The 20,571-nt window shown below is 49.7% G+C and overlaps 2 protein-coding genes across 2 annotated transcripts in view; one reads left to right on the top strand and one right to left on the bottom strand.

Annotated features, from left to right (window-relative positions):
• LOC310701111 (uncharacterized protein) overlaps positions 1-20,571 on the bottom strand; it is a 93,822-nt gene that overhangs the window by 26,168 nt on the left and 47,083 nt on the right. The window lies entirely within an intron of this gene.
• Positions 11,856-16,417, top strand: LOC310701354 (E3 SUMO-protein ligase ZBED1-like). Its single transcript, XM_083492119.1, has 2 exons — positions 11,856-12,115; positions 14,146-16,417. The coding sequence occupies exon 2, from the start codon at positions 14,162-14,164 to the stop codon at positions 16,112-16,114; it is 1,953 nt and encodes a 650-aa protein (XP_083348245.1). The 5' UTR covers positions 11,856-12,115; positions 14,146-14,161; the 3' UTR covers positions 16,115-16,417.

The raw sequence follows: 20,571 nt of genomic DNA, 5'->3' as shown, positions 1-20,571 counted from the left end.
CATCTCCAGGGTCAGGAAGGGGGAATGTATGCGTGTGTGAGTGTGGTGCTTGTGTAACACGTGTCAGTGAGTTGGGGGGGGGGTTTTCCGGCGACAGTTCCCCCCTTCGGAGATAAGATTGCGAAGGTAGGAAAACCGCGCAATCCTTCTCTCCGCATAATCAATAGTGGCTTGACATGTCATACCTAGAGTCCAGGGTCCGGAGGTGGTGCAAGGGTCCCATCTCGATGGGAGTTGATTGGATCTCGGATGCCGGTGGTCTGTAGATGGGGGTCGATCGCGGATGAAGGATAGGAAGACAAGAGCCGCAAGTTTGACAGCACATCGGGAAGCAGTGGATCATGCAGCAGAAAAAGGCAATGCAGATGGCAACAGTGATCAGTATTAAGAGGCCGTTCCCCAGAAGTTGCTTTATCCAAGTCGACCCAGGTAGCCAGTTCCAGAGATGAGTGTCCGACAGGCCCTCGTGTTGGATATCCCTGAGTTTATCGGTCAGTTTGTAGATGTTATTAAGGTGCCCTGTGATGTTCAAGGTCTGATCAGTGACGTGCGTGCAGCATTCGGTTCCTATGAGGGCACAAACCCCTCCAGTCGAGGCGAGTACGTAGTCCAAAGCAAGGCGGTTCTGGATCGAATTCTGCCTGACCTCTGTTAATTCAGTTAAGATGGATTGGGTAGCTGCATTGGATTCTTCCATAAAGTTCAACAGTATGTCAGTCAGTTTGAGTATATCGACGTGGTTGGAGCCGGCTCCATAAGCGGGAAAGAGGGCCCGACCGTAAGTTTCCCCGTTGGCTGCAACATCGGAGAGTTCTGACAAGTCTTTCGCTCTCTTGTTGCGCCTCTTTCCGGGGGGGAGTTCTTGGGTAACACGGACCCCAGGTAGGATTAGTCCAAGGTAACAGGTGCCACGGGAGTGGGGGCTGGCCCATGTATAGCCGCGGTGGCCGCAAATCCAGAACAGCCCCTGCAGGCACGAGTCTATGCGCCCAGTATGGAAGGTGCGGAAGAAACACTGGGAAATCGGGGAAGGGTCCCAGGAGTCTGCCAAGTTCATCACACGTTTCCAAGCGGACAGTAAGGTAGGGTAGGTGGAAGGGTGGCCTTGGTGCCAAAGGGTAATCTTGCCGCTTAAGGTAACATCAAGGGTATACTTACAGGTGCTCTCGCCGATAACCTTGTCATTGCCGCTGAACTTCCGGCAAAGGTCGCCTGTTGTGGGTCCTGTCAGGTAGATGTACTGGTGAGTTAAGTTCACAGCGGTCAGGTTCCAGGACCGTACATCAGCGGAAAGATGTTGTTCCAAGGTGAGGGGCACTCCAAGGAATGGTATGCCACTGTGGAGGTGTGAAGGAGCGTTGGCGCAGATCCAGCATTCGTTGGTGGTTGTTTGTCTTGCAATTTGGGAGATCAGTTTCACATAGGTGTTGGAATGCCAGGTGGACAAGAGGTCGTTGTTGTTGGAGTCCTGGGACGTTGACAGTTCCCCCCTTTGTCGAGGTGCAGTGCCCGCAGGATGAAGGGGGTCTTGGCGCAACAAGTAGGTTAAGTTTGTGGCAAGGCCTCCACATCTCTGGGGGCCGGTAGTGTCCCATTCTGCTGTAGGAGGTACGGAGTAGTGCCATCCTTCTAGGTACATTTTGCCGTCCCAATTGGAGGCTAATCCAATATCCCAGACGCAGCAGTACCTTCGGAGGCAGATGCCTTGTAAAATGGTTTGGCGGGGAGCAGAATCTACCCTTTGACAGTAGAATCCGTGGATCAGACGGTCCGTGGGGTGGTTTTGGTCAGTATAGACTGACTTACCACCACTAGTATCGAGGACAGTCCAGTTCAGCGATTGTTGCGGTGTACCATCGGAGAAAAGTACGTAAGAGCCATTGAGGCATTGGGCACGGTTCCAAGGCCCGTCTCTGGTGAGTATGAATTTGCCCAGAGGTCGGAAGGATGGTGAGCGAACAAAGAGTTCCCAGGTTTGGTGTGCGGAGAGGATCGGTGAAACGGAGTGTCGAAGTAGAACGCGGGTCTCTGGCAAGCAGAATTCGAAATCCCCAAGGCGGTCTAATGTTCCTCTTTTTACCATATCAACAATGCCAAAGTCCAGGTATTTGTATTCAGTTTGTAATCCAGGGCAAGAAGCATGTGTGATCGTGGAGTTCTGGGAAAAGGTGGTGGTGAAATGGAGGAGGAGTAGGATGGATATGGTGGTTGTCATAGTAGAGCTGTCAAATGAGGAGCGGCGGGCGGTGAAGCTGTCAAACTGCAGAGCTGTCAAATGTGGAGCGGCGGGTGGTGGAGCTGTCAAACTGCAGAGCTGGAGCGGCGGGCGGTGAGGCTGTCAAACTGCAGAGCTGTCAAATGTGGAGCGGCGGGTGGTGAAGCTGTCAAACTGCAGAGCTGTCAAATGGGGAGCGGCGGGCGGTGAAGCTGTCAAACTGCAGAGCTGTCAAATGGGGAGCGGCGGGCGGTGAAGCTGTCAAACTGCAGAGCTGTCAAATGGGGAGCGGCGATACCTTGCGGAGTTTTAGGCGGATGGGGTGTTTATCTTTATGGTTAGGTGTAGTGATGAGTTCGGAAGACCAAAGTGTTGATGTGAGAGGTGAGTCAGGTCCGGTCTGTTGGGCCCGATTCGTGCCCCGATCTGGTCCGGTCTGTTGGGCCCGATTCGTGCCCCGATCTGGTCCGGTCTGTTGGGCCCGATTCGTGCCCCGATCTGGTCCGGTCTGTTGGGCCCGATTCGTGCCCCGATCTGGTCCGGTCTGTTGGTTTTGCTCGTTGCAGTTGTCGTCATCCGCTGCTTGGCGTGGGACGTGGTAGGGCGACTCGTCCGGTGTGGGTTCAGGTGGCAAAGCCGGCTTGCAGCGGGTGTGATGTAACCAGGCTGTCTTTTCCGCTACCTTAACAGAAGTTGGAGTGGTTAACAGTACTTGGTAGGGGCCCTCCCAGGTGGGCTGTAAGGGTACCTTGTGGTATGTTTTTGCTAATATCCAGTCCCCTGGTAGGTACGAGTGGATGTTTTCATCTAGGGGGATGTTTTGGCTTGAGGCAGCATATCTGTGGAGACGAATGAGTTGCCTCTGTAGGTGCATCACATATTGTGTTAGTTCTGAGTCGCCTACCTCTAACTCGGATGTTGGAAATTGAGTATTATATACAGGGGAGGGCCTACCAAAAAGTATTTCATAGGGGGATAAGTTTAAGTTTCCCCGGGGGCAAGCTCTGAGATTATGTAAAACTAAGGGGAGAGCGTTGATCCACTTGATTCCGGAGTCCTTACAAAGCTTTCCTAGCTGTGATTTCAGCTGTTGATTCATTCTTTCAACTTGCCCTGAGGATGGGGGATGATATGGGGTGTGCAGTTTCCATTTGATCCCTAAGGCTTTGGCGACTTGCTGAACTATCTCTGAAGTGAAATGAGAGCCCCTGTCGCTGTCTATATGTCTCGGCACCCCGAAGCGTGGTATTATTTCGTGCAGTAGAGTCTTTGCAACCATTTGGGCATTAGCTCGGCGAGCTGGGAGGCATTCCACCCATCCGGTCAACTGGTCAATGATGACAAGGGCATGTTTATAACCTTGGCAAGGGGGCAAATCTATGAAGTCGACTTGAAGACTTTCAAAAGGGACGAAAGCCCATGGTCTGGCTCCGGGTGGACTTCTGGCAGTATGCTTAGGGTTAAAGGTTTGACAAGTGTGACAGTTCTTTACTGCCGTTTTCGCGGCGAGAGCTAGCCCGGGGGCATACCAGCAGCGTTGTACTGAGTCTATAAGCTTGTCCCTTCCCCAGTGAGTACACTGATGAAGAATTCTGACATGTTTGGGCACCCATAGTCTAGGCATTATAAGTCTCTTGTCGGGAAGGTACCAGATGCCATTCTGAAGGGTAGCTCCGTGATCTTCCCACCCTTGCCTTTCTTCAGGGGTGGCGGTTTTATACATTAGGTCAAAGTCTATGTCCGATGGAATTTGGGGTCCCTGGAATTCATTATCTGAAGTTAGTGGTTGAAGGGCTGCTTCTTGTGCTGTGTGATCTGCGCAGCGATTCCCTGTGGATACTGGGTCTTTTCCCTTGGTGTGAGCTTTGCAGTGAACTACCGCTATTTCCTCGGGAAGGTGTATGGAATCCATAAGGCGCTGCACTAGGGGCGCATGGGCGATCTTAGTGCCCGCGGCCGTTAGGAAGCCCCTCTGCAGCCAGATTTGTCCGGTAGCGTGAACTAAACCGAAGCAATATTTGGAGTCTGTGTAGATTGTTACTCTCTTTCCTGCTGCTAACTCGCATGCCCGGATTAAAGCGATGAGTTCGGCCGCCTGTGCACTATACTTGGCATGGACAGGGCGCGCTTCCAGGATACCAGTGTCACTAACGACCGCATACCCGCTTTTCCGCTCTCCTCCCACTACTTTCGAGCTCCCGTCAGTGTACAGTATTAGGTGGGGGTTATCTAAAGGGAGATAGTCAAGGTCTCCCCGTGGTTTCTCGGCATGTCGTACCACTTGGCTACAGTCGTGGTGTGGGGTTCCGTCGTCTGGAAGGGGTAGGAGGGTTGCTGGATTGAGGGAATTTACTCTTTTAATGGTTATGTTGGATGGACTTAGGAGGATAGCCTCATATCTATTCAGTCTCTGTATCGTGAAGCGTTGGCAGCCTTGTAGGCTAAGAAGGGTGGCCACCGCGTGGGGAACGTTTACAGTCAATTCATGTCCCAAAACCGTTTCTTGGGCTTTTTCTAGAAGCAAGGCTGCAGCGGCTACGGCTCTAAGACATCCTACATTTCCGAGTACCGTAGTGTCGAGCTGTAGGCTGTAATAAGCCACAGGTCTGTTCCTCCCCTGGAACGGTTGTGTAAGGACGCCTGAGGCTACCCCTTTGTTTTCGTGGACAAATAGAGAGAAGGGCAGTCTATAATCTGGGAGTCCAAGAGCGGGCGATGACCTTAATTCCCGTTTGATGCATTCGAAGGCTTCGAGTGCTTCTGCAGTCCATTGCAATTTGTCTGGGGCGCTATCATGCGTCATTGCAGTGAGGGGCCGAGTGAACTCACCATAACGGGGGATCCATGCTCGGCAAAATCCACTCATTCCAATGAAGCCCCTGAGTTGTCTCTTGGTTTTTGGAAGGGGTAGTCTGGTTATGGCCTCGATTCTATCGGTGGTGAGGGCACGGGTACCTTGTCCGAGGATGTGGCCAAGATATTTAACCTCCTTTTGGCAGTATTGTATCTTCTTTGGGGATACTTTGTGGCCTTTATGTGCTAATATTGTCAGGAGAGTTATAGTATCTGATTTACAGGATTCCAAATCTCGTCCACAGAGTAAGATATCATCTACATAAAGTCTGATGGCTGAGCCACCCGGAAGGTTCACATCAAGGAGATCTTGGTGTAATATAGAGGAGAAAATTGCTGGGGACTCTACATATCCCTGGGGTAACCGGGTCCACGTTAATTGGCCTGTTTGCCAGGTAAAAGCAAAGAGAAACTGACTTTCTGGATCCACAGGGATACTGAAGAAAGCGGAGCAGAGGTCTATTACGGAATAAACTACAGTTCCCTCCGGGATGGTGCTTAAAAGGTGGTGTGGGTTTGCCACCACGGCGTGTCTGGGAATAACGAAGGAATTAATCAATCGAAGGTCCTGCACCAAGCGCCATTTTACGGGGTTGGTATTCGGCTTCTTGACTGGAAGTAGGGGGGTATTACATGGTGAGGCACAGGGAACTAGAACTCCCATTTTTAAAAATTCATCGATCATCGGAGTGAGGCCGTCGATTGCTTCGGGAGGTAGGGGATATTGTTTAGTGCAGGGAAAGGGTAGGTCTTTCCTATAGTTGACTTTTACTGGGGTTGCAGACTTTAGGAGTCCAACAGAGGTCGATTCAGTGCCCCATAGCCAAGAAGGAACACTATTTAGAAGTTCAGGAGGAAGATCAATGGGTTTATTGTTAGCTTCTTGCAGGACTCCTTGGAAGTTGAATATGGAGTCATTTGGCATATGTAAGTAAATTCCCTCTTGGCCGCATTGAATAGTAGCATTTAGTTTACATAGCAGATCCCTACCGAGAAGGTTGACTGGGCTGGAGGTCAATAGAAAAGTATGTTTAACTGACAACGGTCCGACGGAGACCTTTGCAGGTTTGGATAAAGGGCAATTTCGGGGGATCCCATCAAGCCCCATCACGGTTTTGGTTTCCTCTCCTGGGGTTAAATGGCTGTTAGTGAGGGTGGAGTAAGTGGCTCCAGTGTCCAAGAGACAGTCGTAGGACTGTCCATCGATTTGCATAGTGCATATGGGGTCTGTTGAGGATAATTGCAAGACCGGGCAGAGAAATGAGAAAGAGGCGGGATCTGCTTTTAATTGTCATTGTTCCTGATATTCTTCCATCACCATTTCGTGGGTCGGGTTTGTAGGATGGTTCCCTTGGTTAAAGGGGTTGGTGGCGCCGTAGGGTAGGTTTCGGGGCCGCGGTTGCGGAGGTCCCGCACGGGGCTGCATTTGGGCTGGGGGTCGGTTCGCATCGTAGGAAGAGATAGGTTCCCTACTCTTAGGGTATGCACCTTCTTTGTATTCTGGCCTGTATGGTTTAGAATTTTTATATTCAGACCTCCTGGTCAGAAGAGGACAGTATCTTTTTATGTGCCCGACTTCCTCACAGTGGAAACAGACGCGTTCGTCTTGTAATTCCGGTCCGCCTGATTTAAACTTTTCTTTGAAGGTGGGCATCGCGGCCGCATAAGCTAATACCCGGGGAGGGTCGGGTTTTTGGTCTCTCTTCTTCCTCTCGTCTCTCGAGTTAAAAACGGACTTTGCGATGGAAAGGATTTCGTTTATGGTTTTTCCATCGTATCCGAGATGTGAATTTAACGCCTTTCGGATGTCGGCGGTGGCTTGATCTTTGAAAAACCCTTTGACTATCACTTCGTGCTGTGGGCTCTCCGGGTCTATTCCACCCCAGGTCTTAATAGCGGAGACTAGCCGTGAATAGTAGTCAGAGGGATGTTCATCAGGTCCTTGGAGGACCGCTTGGACTTTGGTCCAGTTTACAGTTCGCTGCCCTGCAGCTTTGATGCCATCTAGAATGGCCTTCTTGAAGATTTTTAGACCCCATTGGCCATCGGTAGTGTTATAATTCCAGTCAGGGTCGTTAAGTAACGTCTGAGTGGTCAGTGGGGTCATTGAGGTCGGGCAGTTTGGCTGGTATCCTTCCCGGCCGAGGGCTTCTCCCGCCTTTGCTAAGATCTCCCTTTTCTCTGCCTCATTAAAAAGGGCTCCCAACAACATGTGCACATCCGCCCACGTGGGGTTGTGAGTGGAGAAGATGGTAGCCACTTGGCGGTGGCATTTGTCTGGGTCGTCCCGTAGAGACGGCATCTTATCGGACCAGTTCATTAGGTCAGAGGTAAGGAAAGGTTGGTGCGTAAAGACCATACGGGGAGGGTCGCCTGCTCTGACGGGAGGTATAGGTAATGCCCGCAGTGGAAAGGCACCTTCTATTTCTCCGTTCAGCAGATTGTCCCTGTTTCTGGTTCTACTGGAAACGGGTCCCTCTCTTCCTTCAGTTAGGAGCTGCCCACTGAGTAAAGGCCCAAGGTCCAAGTCAGCCTGGTTCTCTGCCGAGTTCGATGCGCTTGAGGAAGGATCGGGCGGCAGTGTGTTAGGGGCGCTTTGGGGAGGGGCAGTGACTGTGGCTGGTGGGTTAGTTACATTCTCCCTTGGTCCTGGAACTGTGGCTGGTGGGTTCGTTACATTCTCCCTTGGTCCTGTGCCTCCCCCTCCGGCTCCCGCTCTGGCTCCCGCACCAGGCCCTGGCTGTCGAGGTGCTTCGGGTTCGGGGTAGTAGAAGGGGACGAGGGTTCGATCCAATTGTTCCTCCTGAGCCCTAATCTCATCGTATGGGGGGGGGTCCAGTTGTTTTTAAAACGACCATTTGGCGGACGATTTGGGCTTGCTGCCGTTGAAATAATTCGCGGGCTTCGGCAAAGGCGTTCAGGTAGTATAGTTGTTGGGGTCTCTCGTCAGCCAGGTAAGTTTTAAGTGCTTGCATTTTTTGAAGATTAAAGGAGCCGTGGGATGGCCATCTAGAAGCTGGCTCTAGGTGGTGGGTAAAGGTAACCCACGAGATGTTACAAAGGTCCTTCAGTTTGGACTTTGAAAGCCCCTTCCTCCCTTTCAGTTCCTTCCAGTTTGAGAGGACGAATTGAAGAGGGGTATCAGAGTCCTCCCTGTGGCGGAAAGGCTCCGCGGAAGCCTTGTCGCCGGGAGGAGTCCAGTCTGAGTGTTTGGAAGATTGGGATCCCATCCTTTTTCTATCGGGTTGTTGTTTCGCTAGCGAGGAAAACTAAAGACGGAAAGGGATGAACGTACACACACAAGGGAAGAAGGAAGAGGGTTTGGGAGGAAAAAGGTGGAAAAAGATCTTTTCAGTATTTTGGAATGTCCTAGTCTTAGTGGAATCTCTACTTATTTCTGAACCACGAAATATTTGCTTAAAACCTCGAGTCTGAACGGAAACTTAAACCACGGGTCACTGCCCGGAAACCTAAACCACGGGTCGCTGCCCGGAAACCTAAACCACGGGTCGCTGCCCAGAAACCTAAACCACGGGTCGCTGCCCGGAAACCTGAACCACGGGTCGCTGCCCGGAAACCTAAACCACGGGTCGCTGCCCGGAAACCTAAACCACGGGTCGCTGCCCGGAAACCTAAACCACGGGTCGCTGCCCGGAAACCTAAATCACAGTACTGTTTTCAAGACTAATCCTAGTGTGGGGCCCCAATTGTGAACCTCCCCTTCTACCCTCCACAACAGCCCCCTGCCTAGCCTTTAGACTAAATTCGGCTTCCCTACTGAACGCCTGCACAGTGCAGTGCCAGATCGGGCTCCGAGAAAAACAAAAGTTTGAAAGGAAGCAAATGACCTTGCGTTCTCACGTACCCGGGTCATCCCTAACAAAGGTCGCCGGGCAGGAGGGGCGGCTTCATTTGCACAGGCAGGTAAGGTAGAGAGAGAGATTTGTAAGGACACCCCTGGTCGACTCCGAAAGGGACGTCAGAGAAGTAATAGACACCCCGCTTTCCTGGCCACACTTCCGAAAGGGAAAACGGGGGAGAAAAGGAGAGATTTGTAGGGGACGCCTTTGGCCGACTCCGAAAAAGGACGTCAGAGAAACAATAAGCACCACGTTTTCCTGGCCATACTTCCGAAAGGGAAAACGGGGGAGAAAAAGGGAAAGGAGATTCAAGATTTGTAGGTGCAACGTTGGAAATAAAGGAAAAGATCTGGCTGTTGTGGAGACGTTATTTTCCACCCTCCTCCCAATGTATTTTCTTCGGAACCATACTCACGTCCGTTGATGTCCCCCGTCGATCCCGGGATCTTCCCTTAGCCGGCTTTACCTCGCCTTTGCTCTCTCTGGTTGGGCTTCTGGTGACGGTTGATTACCGCCCGCAAAGAGGAGGCAGGGAGAGGAAGAAAAGGATCCTCAGGCTAAGGTAGCCCGGTGGCGCCCGATCCCCTCTATCTCCCCTCTCACCTTTACAGGAGAACCAAGTGTCCCTGAGTCGCGGTCGCCAACTGTTAACGGAAATTCAAGGGTCCTCTTGGGCAAATGAAGACACCGACCAGAGCAAGTCAGAGCAAAACAGCAGCCAGTAGGCTCGGTCTTTATTTAGAAAGACTGTCGCGACAGGACTCCCACCGCCCACAAGGTGAAGCAAAATGGAAGCCCCGAACAAAGGGAGACCCCAACTTTTATTACTTGCTAATCCCCTAAGTTACACCCTCAGAATTACATCACATTTACATCACGATTATATTAAAAATAGGAGGAGTTGGGGAGGGGCCGCACAGGTAACCCGAGTGTCCTGACACCTGGCCGGAGCCCTCTTCCCCCTCCTCGCATGAGTCATATACAGAAACAAAGGAAGAGGGCGAAGTTCCCTGCCCCCTGAGGAGAGTCCGATCGCAGTCTTTTGTGTGTGTCTGTGCGGAATACACTAAGATATGCAGTTCATTGTGTCCTTGATAGCCTCCTGTCTGAGCCCATCACTGATGGCTATCAAGGTGGTCACGTCTAGTAGGAAGGAACACAGAGTACGTGACTGCTCGGTTAAGGGATTATGGCCGCTTGATTTCGAACCGCCCCCCTTTGAGAGTCTTCGTAATATCCAGCAAAATAAAAGTGGTCCGGTGAAAATCCGAAGTACGGCTGATTTTTAGTGAATTTATGAAGAATATTGTCTTTGAAGTTCAAAGCACTTTCACCTTCAGGAAGCGGCTTGCTACATTTTGATTAGATCAGTCACGGTCAATTGAACTCGGAAACCTTGTATTGAGAGCTGTCAAGGGAAAGGGGAAAGCGGCAGCAGCCTGCAGTACCCGCGTGGCCGCCGCAAGGGGCGCTGTTCGATAATGCTGATTGGCTGAGGCGGGCGCCGATTGACAGCAGAGTTCGGTCGGCCGGTCTACTCTCAATAAAGATAGGGCGATGCGGGGCGCCATAGCGGGAAGCTGTCAAGCCAGCGCTTCCTTATTTACGGAAGGCTTTAAGGGATGTCCCTCTAAAGGGGCATCTCCAGGGTCAGGAAGGGGGAATGTATGCGTGTGTGAGTGTGGTGCTTGTGTAACACGTGTCAGTGAGTTGGGGGGGGGGTTTTCCGGCGACAGGGGTATTCTAATTTTCCTACATGGGGAAGTGGGTGGCGCTGTGGGTTAAACCACAGAGCCTAGGACTTGCTGATTAGAAGGTCAGTGGTTTGAATCCCCGCGACGGGGTGAGCTCCCATTGCTCGGTCCCTGCTCCTGCCAACCTAGCAGTTTGAAAGCACATCAAAGTGCAAGTAGATAAATAGGTACCGCTCTGGCGGGAAGGTAAACGGCGTTTCCGTGCGCTGCTCTGGTTCGCCAGAAGCGGCTTAGTCCTGCTGGCCACATGACCCAGAAGCTGTACGCCGGCTCCCTCGGCCAATAAAGCGAGATGAGCACCGCAACCCCAGAGTCGGTCAGGACTGGACCTAATGGTCAGGGGTCCATTTACCTTTACCTAATTTTCCTACTCATATTGAAATACTGCCCCTCAATGAGGCCAAACTTAGATTCACAAAATGTTTAGGGGTATGTCCCCCCCCCCCAGAAGAAAAGGCACTGGATAACCTCAAGGTTGAACCCTGGTCTGAGGGAACCTCCTTGTATCCCCTCCACACACAGAGGGAGCACAATGGATGTCCACAAAACCATTGTCAGCCAGACTTTACGTCTCCCCCGCCCCCTGCAGTGATGGCACCTACACAAAGCCCACAGCCCCCCACCTTGGTCTCAAACCCCTGGCATGTCGGGGCTGGGAAAGGAGGAGGAAGGAGACTCTGTGCCCCCACTGGTGGGTCCTGACTTTTTTCCTTCACAGGCCCCCTGAGCGGTTTACACAACCTCCCAATACGTGGAATACTCTGCTTTGCACCAGCTGATAAGACTCTGGGGAAAATAATAATAATAATAATAATAATAATAATAATAATAATAATAATAATAATAATAATAATAATAATAATTTATTTACACCCTGCCCATCTGGCTGATTTTCCCCATACACTCTGGGCGGCTTCCTATCGAATGTTAAAAACAACACAGCATTAAATATTAAAAGCTTCCCTGGGGAAAAGGACGTTGCATCAGTCGTCAACCCAGGAAATCCACGCAGGCTGCCAGGTGATACAGGAGGCTTGGGCGGTGGGCGGAGGGGGACCACGACGACAGAGGTGGTTTTGTGTGTCTCGGGTTTAGGCCTGTGCAATACATATCAACTCATTGTTTAAAACCGATATTTAGAAAAAATCGTGATAACCTTATATATCTATCTCTCTCTATATAAAGACATGGCAAATTATCGTGCATCAAGCCCGGTATTGGAAAAGCTGTATGCTTCCTGCTGGGCAGCCCTCGCTAACTCCGCCTAAGCTCCTCCCTGCGAATCCGAGAGGCGGCGGCTGAAAGGATGGAGCAACCAAGCGCAGCGTTTCCTCCGCCTCCAGGTTGCCTCGCCCCCAGCAGCTGCTGCAGCTTTAGAAAGAGAGAGAGAGACTGGCAAAAGAAAAAATCGGAATCTCTCTGCAGCAAATCTGGTAGGTTGCTTAAGAAGGTTGGTCAGGGCTGGCTCTTTACAAGTCCTCGCTTCCGGAACCCATTTCTCACCTAAAACCATGAACAAACAAAGCCCCCCGTTTGAACCTCTTCCTCTGCCCCCGTCTCTGTGTGTGTTTGTCCCCCTGTCTCTCTCTCTCTCTTTCCCCTCCCCGGGTTTTGCTTCTGCGAAGGAAGCAGCCCTTGGCCTCACCGGTTTTATTATTAACTAAGCCGACAGATCCAGCCCCTTCGCTGTGCTGCGTTCACCGTGGGCGCTCACCGTCACTGCTGCTAGAATGTTTTTCATACTTAAAAGGAGAGACAGACTCGGCTCTGCGTTTGAGACACTGCTCTTCCCTCCCCCCCATCTTTGTCTCTCCCCTCCCTCTCATTAAGCTGCCCATTTTCTCCTCTGGTGCCGCTCCCTGCCCTGGAACTCTTCTCAGTTCTCCCCACAACCATTTTGATTTCTCATGCATTGGTTCCTGCCAACCTAGCAGTTCGAAAGCAGGCAAGTGCGAGCAGATAAATAGGTACCACGGCTGCGGGAAGGTAAACGGTGTTTCCTTGCACTCTGGCTTCCGTCATGGTGTCCTGTTGCGCCAGAAGCGGTTTAGTCCTGCTGGACACATGACAACAGAAAGCTGTCTGCGGAGAAATGCCTGCTTCCTCAGCCTGGAAAGCGAGATGAGCACCACAAACCCATAGTCGCCTTTGACTGGACTTGACCGTCCAGGGGTCCTTTACTTTTAACCTTTTACACTTCTTGTGCAGAAATTAATATAATATTAATAACAAATTAATATATTAACATTGATCTATTGCTCTGAAATCCGTAATCGTATAGTTGAATATAGTCTCTTTTAAATCGGAACCGGTGAAGGTCCTGCGTGAGTGTCTAGAGGCGGTTGGAGGATGGATGGTAGCTAACAGATTGAGGTTGAATCCTGACAAGACAGAAGTATTGTTTTGGGGAAACGGGGGGGGGGTGGGCAGGTATGGGGGGGGACTCCCTGGTCCTGACTGGGGTATCTGTGCCATTGAAGGACCAAGTGTGCAGCCTGGGAGTCATTTTGGGCTCACACCTCTCCATGGAGGTGCAGGTCCATTCTGTGTCCAGGGCAGCGGTCTAGCCGCTCCATCTGCTGCGCAGGCTGAGACCCTCCCTACCCGTAGACTGTCTTGCCAGAGTGCTGCATGCCCTGGTTATCTCCTTCTTGGACTACTGCAGTGTGCTCTATGTGGGGCTACCTTTGAAGGTGATTCAGAATCTACAATTAATCCAGAATGTGGCAGCTGGACTGGGAGTGGCCGCCGAGACCATACAGCACCGGTCCTAAAGGATCTTCACTGGCTCCCAGTATGCTTCTGAGCACATTCACAATTGTTGGTGCTGACCTTTAAAGCCCTAAACAGCCTCAGTCCAGTATACCTGAAGGAGTGTCTCCACCCCCACCATTCAGCCCAGACACTGAGGTCCACCTCCGAGGGTCTTCTGCTGGTTCCCTCACTGCGAGAAGCGAAGTTGCAGCGAACCAGGCAGAGGACCTTGCAGGGGGAAAGCCGCTTTGAGACTCCTTCGGGTAGTGATAAAGCGGGACATCAAATCCAAACTCTTCTTCTTCCTGAGTTTGTGCCTGCAAGTGCTCCCTCACTGCGAAATGTGAGGTTACAGGGAACCAGGCAGAGGGCCTTCTCAGTAGTGGCGCCCGCCCTGTGGAACACCCTCCCATCAGATGTCAAGGAGATAAGCAACTATCCAACTTTTAGAAGACATCTGAAGGCAGCCCTGTTTATGGAAGTTTTTGATGTTTGATATTTTATTATGTTTTATATTTGCTGGAAGCAGCCCAAAGTGGCTGGGGAAACCCAGCCAGAAGGGCAGGGTATAAATAATAAAATGATTGTTGTTGTTGTTGTTGTTGTTGTTGTTGTTGTTGTTGTTGTTGTTATGCTATCATTGAGTAAATTTTCATACAATTAAATACATCAAAATTAAGAGTTTTATTGTTGTTCAATGTTTCCCCAGGTTATTTGTCTTCAGTATGCCTCGTCATCACCGTGCTGTAGATGTTCCCAAATACCACCATTTGGTAGAAAAACGAAAAACCAAGAGTGCTGTCTGGATGCATTTTGGATTGCCTGCTGATGAGAGCGGCCGTGTTTTGACTGACAATGGCGCCATTTGCAAAATATGTTTACATTCGGTATCAGCAAAAGGCGGAAACACCTCCAATTTAAGCAGCCACCTCAAGTTTCACCACCCTCTGAAATTTAGGGAGTTGTCCACACCTCTGGCAGTACCTTCCTCATCAAGAGGCGTTTCCGTTTCTTCACGTACTGCTGCTAATTCAGACGATCTTCCAGCTGTAACGGCGTCAACAGCAAGGGCTGCTGAGCCGGCAAGAACTGCTAGGGAAAGTTCTAGACGACAGCAGAAAACAGCATTGGATTCCCAGCTGCTCCCTTCTAAGACCTCAAGGTCTTGCACTCAGGCAGTCGCGCAGTTTCTGGCTACGTGTATGCAGCCTTACAACACTGTAGAGCACCCAAAATTTATCCAGATGGTGAACACTCTAAACCCGAGGTATCGGTTGCCTAGTAGGAAATACTTCACAACCACGGGAGTTCCAAAACTGTACAGTGACACCATGGAGAAAATGAAGGGGGAGATACAGCGGCTAAGTGAGAGTGAAGTGGCCATCACTACGGACAGCTGGACGTCAGTGGCAGGCACTCCCTTTGTGGCTGTGACGGTACATTTCATTTCCGACGAGTGGAAGTTGACAAGCGCTTGCTTGGCCTGTAAGCATTTTTTGGAGGACCACACTGCAGATCATCTTTGTGAAATGCTCACAGACACCTTATCGGAGTGGGACATTGATGTGAAGAACATATTTTGCAGCACAACGGACAACGGCTCAAATATTCTGAAAGCGGTCAGGCAGCTTGGTTTTGAGCACATTTCCTGCTTTGCCCAGAATATAAATATCGGGGTTAACCGAGCTTTAAGCCTGACACCGTTGAAAAGGGCAATTGGGAAACTGAAGGGTCTGCAAAATAGCATTTGCTGCAGCTGGAAGATGAGGAGGGACCTCGCCAGAGCTCAAGAGTTACTTCAGATGGACCAAGTCAGTTTGCCAAGCGCTTGCCCCACAAGATGGTGGAGTACGCTTCAGCTGTGCCAAAGGTTTCTCGAAAACCAAGTTCCACTCTGCAAGGTACTCACGGAGCATCCATCTAAAAGACTTTTGATGTTGGAAGGGGGCGATGTCTCAGCCGTGCAGGACTTTGTGTCTGCAACTACTCTGCTGGAGGACATTACCACAACTCTAAGTGGAAGCAATTATGTCGCGGCGTCAACCGTTCTGCCTCTTTATAGGCAAATTAAGAAAAGTCTCCAGCCTGATGAGGGAGACAGTGTGCTGCTGAAGGACATTAAATGTGCAATTTTAGGCGCACTGTCAGAAAAGTACGATAGCGCTCCCACGGCAACCACTTTAGGCCTGGCCTCGTTGTGCGACCCGAGGTTTCGCCTGCGTTTCTTAGAGGGGCCAGAGGCCGTCAGGCAGGAGGCCATCAAGAAGATGACAGACTTACACGGGAGTCTGCATTCTGCTTCTACGGAGCCAGATACCTGCCCTGCTCCACCCAAAAAGAAAAAGGGGCTGGCGAAAATTTTTGATTTGGACGAAGAAGAGGAGGACCTGGCAGTGGCAGATGGTGAGTCGAAAGCAGAAAAAGAGCTAAAGGAGTATATAGCCATGCCAAGAGTGGACATTGATGGATGCCCTCTGACGTGGTGGAAGGCACACGAGGCTTCCTTCCCAGTGTTGAAGGTGCTGGCAAAGAAGTTTTTGGCTATCCCAGGGACGAGTGTGCCATCTGAAAGTGTGTTCAGCACGGCTGGCAATGTTTTTCAAAGACAAAGGTCATCTCTATTGCCAGAGAATGCTGAAATGCAAATTTTCCTTGCAAAAAACATAGATTTCATGTAATATTTTTTTTTGTTCTGTGAAATTTTATCCATCCTTTCTTGTTTGGCCTGGTTTATAAAAGAAATGCACATTTTCCTTGCAAATATATATATATATTGTTTAATATATTTTTTTGTTCTGTGAAATGTTATCCATTCTTTGTAGTTTGGCCTGGTTTGTAAAAGAAACGAAAATTTTCCTAGATAGATAGATAGATAGATAGATAGATTAATATTTTTTCTGTAAAATTTTAATCATTCTTTCTGGTTTGGCCTGGTTTATTTTAAAAAATGCACATTTTTGGCAATAAAAATATTGTTTAACCATTGTTTGTTCTGTTAAAATTTATCCCTTCCCTTCTTTCTATTTTGGCCTAGTTTAGAAAAGAAAATTAACTAACAATCAGATAACTGGTGGGATGTACACACGTTCAATTAAGACTCAATAGTTAATTATATTTGAATATCTTAAAGTGTGATGTTGAATTGGCTTTTTTCTTGTTTAGTAATGTAATTAAATTTTTAGGGAACATTATCTCACTTCACCTTTTGATATCTATGCTGCTGATTATTTCTACAGCTTTAATTTTAGAGAAAATGTGCTAATTCAAACATTACTGGTATGGTAGTTCCATAACACAAGAGTTGTAACAATATTTTAAAGGTTAGCAAAAATTTACCAGTTTTAAAGTTAGACCCGTAAGTACAGTGGTGCCCCGCAAGACGAATGCCTCGCGAGACGAAAAACTCGCAAGACGAAAGGTTTTTTCGTTTTCGAGTTGCTTCGCAAGACGAATTTCCCTATGGGCTTGCTTCGCTAAACGAAGCTTGCCCCCGCACCCCGGACCTCTTTTGAAGCAAGGGGCGGTGGGGAGAAGATCGCTTCTCCCCGTTGCCAGCCCCGCAATCTCCGGGGACAGAGGGGAAGCGCCGCGGGCCTTCCCCTCTCTCCCCAGACCCCTTTTGAACCAAGGGGCGGCAACGGGCAGAAGCAATTCTCCCCGCTGCCCCTTCCCTTGCTTTAAAACAGGTCCGGGGACAGAGGGGAAGGCCCGCGGCGCTTCCCCTCTGTCCCCGGACGGTCTCCATAGGAACGCATTGATTGATTTTCAATGCATTCCTATGGGAAACCGTGCTTTGCAAGACGAAAAACTCGCAAGAAGAAAAAACTTGTGGAACGAATTAATTTCGTCTTGCGAGGCACCACTGTATTAGCAGTTGCCAGGTCATTAGCATGTTTAGCTCTACATAGCCCCAGCCTTATTTCAGATATTGCAATACAGTCATACCTTGGTTCCTGAATGCCTTAGGCTCCTGAATGTGACAAACCTGGAAGTGAGTGTTCCGCTTTGTAAACTTTTTTTGGAAGCCAAACGTCCGACACGGCTTCTGCGGCTTCCGATTGGCTGCAGGAACCATCTCGCTGATCACCCCCTATTGCAAATGACGGGGGGATGGCCTGTCCCTGAACATGGCCTTCCACACTAGCTGAGACCTAGGACCAACTGGCTAAATGCCAGATGGCCCAAAATACCCCAAACAAACACCTATATGACTACATATAGGAAATTCTCTACAACCTACCCCCTACTCTTTAATCCAAATGTAACTCTAATCCCACTAGTCCCCCACCCACTACACTCTAGGTCAGTGCAACCCCATTGGTTCGTTAAACAACATGAAGTGAGAGACACAGGACAACCCGGATGGGCTGGCACGGAATCGCCCCACATAATAGATAAGCAAGATGGCTAACGTAAAAGCAATTACATTAAATGTGACGGGGTTGGGAAACCCCATCAAAAGAAAATGCATCACTTCATACATAAATACCATGAAACCACACATCACCTTCCTAAAAGAAATACACAACCCACCCAAAAGGAGCAAACTCCTGAAGGACCCTCGCTTCAGTCAACAATGGGTTGCACCTGACTCAGGGAAGGCCTGCAGAGTAGCTATAATACTCAGTAGAGACCTGAACTTCAACGCCACACAGTCCTAAAGGACAAAAGAGGCAGATTCATTTTTGCTAAAGGGACACTAGATGGCAAAATTAAACTGACAATCGGCTCCATATATGCCCCAAACTCAGAACAACTAGGATTCTTCCAGAAGACACTAAACAAGTTCCTCTCCTTCTCTGGGGAAGCAATCCTAGGAGGTGACCTCAACCTAAATATGAAAGGCATATCCCTGAAAAACATTCACCTTACAACCCCATGGGCAACCTTCTTCCGAAGGAAACCCCCAACAACTAGGGACTCTTACAAATTACTAAAAATGTTTTAAAAATGGGGTCTCTATGACATTTGGGGTGAGCAAAACCTGGGAGACACCAGCCATGCATTCCAATCCGGACGCCATGGTACAGTGTCCAGTCTGGACAGCATTCTGCTCACGCAGGGTCTGATCCCCTCAATGGAATCAACAAACATAGGTAACATTAAAATCACAGATCACACCCCAGTAGAAGTCACTGTTAAAATAGGAGAGGGAACACAAACCACCCCAGCATGGTCCTTCAGTCCCATCCTAACTACAAAGAAACAAATTAGAGAGAGTCTCACAAAAACTAGTTTTTACTTCAAGGAAAATGATGTAGACGCTATAACAACCCCCCTCTTATGGGATGCAATGAAAGCAGTCACCAGAGGAGCTTGCATAAAAGACAAAGCATTCCTTAAAAAAACCTCCTCAAAAATTAGCAAAATAGAGTAAGACATCACTGCCCTCTCATCACACTACAAACAGGATCCAAAAAACTCCAAGACAATAATGACCACTTACACCACAAAGAACTCATAACCCACCTACTTTCAGCAGCCAGAAACATCATAAGCAGACACTGGAGAGACCTGTCAGGAGTAAGCATGGACCAATGGTACCAAATAGTATGGGAAACAGCCTTACTAGAAAAATAAACCAATAAACTGAAACTGACACGGGGACAAATAGAAGAAGACGCCATCACCCCAGTATGGCTCCCCTTTATCACACACACAGCCCAACAAGACAATGACAAAAATCCACCAACAGCATACAAATCAATATGGCTAACCTGATCCAAAACACCCACCCACCCCACTCACACACAAAAACAAAGACCACCACAGCCAACCACAAATGAACAACCCCACCCTAGGCCAACCCCAACCTCTCTCACCACCAAAGAAACACAAGTGAACAGCAAAGAACCTGCACAAGCAACGCTGACACCAAACCCTACATATAGTAAGTAAAATAGAAACATCGCCACCCAATCCCCCATCTCCACCCCACCTCTTTCTCCCTTTTATTCCTAATGTCTCAATAAATGAAACCGATTTGTAAAAATGTTACATGGGGGGGAATACGAGACATTGTACATACTTTTGTAAATCAAGAAAATCTTTAATAAAAATACATTTTAAAAAAAATTCTCTGGTTGGTCTCTGTTATTTTCTCCTACCGAAAGAGAACCTACAAAAGGACTCTATGGGCTCTTAGATACCCCATAGGGGAAAACGAGCAGTTTTTTTCTTATAACATTGGCCCAACGGAGGAGGCCTCTCCATTGGGACATGCCAGACAAGTGGCCTTGGGAGATCTGCCAGGTTCTGCGCCAGGACAGGCGAAGAGGGCGAGGAGGGCAAGGCCCTCTCTGTCTCTGAGGCCAAAGGAGAATAACAATAATAAGGGCTTTTATCCCCTCCAAAGTGGAGGGTTCCCTCAGGGGAGTTTGACCTCCGGACCAGTTTCCTTTGCTTCCCCAGACAAGACTGGATACTCCCCTTCTTGGTCCCTCAGGATCCCAGGAGCCCTTTCTGGATGGCCCTTGCTTGCCACCCAAACGGGCTAAGACATCTGTTCCTCCTCCTCAGGCGGTAGTTCAACAGAAGTCGCTCCCCTCTGGATCCCTGTGGGTCTCAGGGGGCCACTGGAGCCCAGTGGGGGGACTCTGGGGAACTGCCTGAACTGGGGTCCTCCCAGTCCAGCTCAGAAGAGGAAGCCATTGCAGAGAAGAACCGAACTTGTGCTGAGGGTCTACTGCCTTTCTGAAAAGGCTTCCTGGGAATTGCCATGGCCAGAGGAGGAGACAGGCCCCCCACCCTGAATCCCCTGCAGGGCCATTGGGAGCAACCAAAGCCATGGCTCAGGCTGCCTCAGTTTCCTTCCCCCAAGCCTTGGAGGAACCTTGGGGTGAGGAATGAGGAACCCCAAATGGAACTTAGGCTCCTGGCAAATGGGGAAAGGAACATGATATGGCACTTTCCAGATGAGCCGAGGAATCGCCTCCAAGGTCCAGGGATTGATCCACCCTGGCGGCCCTGGTTTCCTCCTCGGAGGTCCCTTTAAAAGGAGAGGGGGTCCCAGGTCTCCCTTCGAGGCCAATGCTTTTGCCTTTCAGGCTCCAGCCTCCTTCTCCAGGGTGTTTATGTCAGCTGTAGAGATGGGATCACATGCAGACATTTCCAGGTTTACTAAGGATCCCTTGAA

Source organism: Podarcis liolepis (assembly GCF_965112155.1).
Source record: "Podarcis liolepis genome assembly, chromosome: 2".
Classification (NCBI taxonomy): Eukaryota; Metazoa; Chordata; class Lepidosauria; order Squamata; family Lacertidae; genus Podarcis; species Podarcis liolepis.
This window is presented reverse-complemented; position numbering and strand designations above follow the sequence as displayed.